The sequence below is a fragment of the Nothoprocta perdicaria genome, unplaced genomic scaffold (genome assembly GCF_003342845.1).
Source record: "Nothoprocta perdicaria isolate Ctin4 unplaced genomic scaffold, notPer1 scaffold_883, whole genome shotgun sequence".
NCBI classification, from domain to species: Eukaryota; Metazoa; Chordata; class Aves; order Tinamiformes; family Tinamidae; genus Nothoprocta; species Nothoprocta perdicaria.
In genome coordinates, this window is record NW_020456180.1 from 6755 (window position 1) to 7682 (window position 928).

At 65.9% G+C, this 928-nt stretch overlaps 1 protein-coding gene across 1 annotated transcript in view; it reads left to right on the forward strand.

Annotated features, from left to right (window-relative positions):
- The window catches only part of CYHR1 (cysteine and histidine rich 1), a gene marked incomplete at its 3' end in the record, with an annotated part of 2763 nt that extends 2065 nt beyond the window's left edge, over positions 1-698 (forward strand). The window contains exon 2 of the mRNA XM_026052420.1: positions 487-698. Within this exon, the coding sequence (XP_025908205.1) occupies positions 487-698 (212 nt within the window). The remainder of the gene's footprint in view (positions 1-486) is intronic.
- Between the last annotated feature and the right edge of the window lie 230 nt (positions 699-928).

Consider the following 928-nt stretch of genomic DNA (forward strand, 5'->3'; position numbering starts at 1 on the left):
GATGAGCCCCATGGTGTCACCAGGATGGGTCCCATGGGGATGGGTCCCACTGGGATGAGCCCCATGGTGTCACCAGGATGGGTCCCATGGGGATGAGCCCCGTGGTCCCACCGGGATGGGTCCCACTGGGATGAGACCCATGGTGTCACCGGGATGGGTCCCACTGGGATGAGCCCCGCAATGCCACCAGGATGGGTCCCACCGGGATGGGTCCCATCAGGATAACCCCCGTGGTGCCACCAGATGCTCCACCAGCACAGGAGGGGACACAGCACCCATGGGACACCCTCGGTGCCCGGCGGTCCCTGTCTCGCTGCGCCTGTGTCTGCAACAGCCGCTGGGTTTCCGCCTGTAGCTCGGGCCCGGCTCCACTTCCCCCTTGCATTTCCAGAACTCCGGGGCGCTTTTCCATCCCGGTGACACCCCGGGGACACCGGTGACACCCCAGGGCCACCCCTGACCCCCCACCCCGTCACCTCCCCGCAGGGTGACGCAGTGCAAGTACAAGCGCATCGGCTGCCCCTGGCAGGGGCCCTACCACGAGCTGACGGTGCACGAGGCCGAGTGCACGCACCCCACCAAGACGGGCAAGGAGCTCATGGACATCCTGGACGAGATGGACCAGACGCGCAAGAAGGAGATGCAGCTCTACAACAGCATCTTCAGCCTGCTCAGCTTCGAGAAGATCGGCTACACAGGTGACGAGGTGGCCGGGCCTCGGCGCGGGCGGCCGGTGAGGTCGCGGGCGGGCGCCTGTTGCGGGGTTGAGGTGATGATCGGGTTGTTTGTGTTGGTTGTCACGCGGTGTTGATGGTCTCTGGCTTCCCGAGTGTCCGCTCTGGAGCGGGATGGAGCTGTTGGGTGGCCCTTGGTGTCGTCGGTGGCCTCGCATTGTCCCGTCTAGGTGGCCCCGTGGGGATGTTGGTGG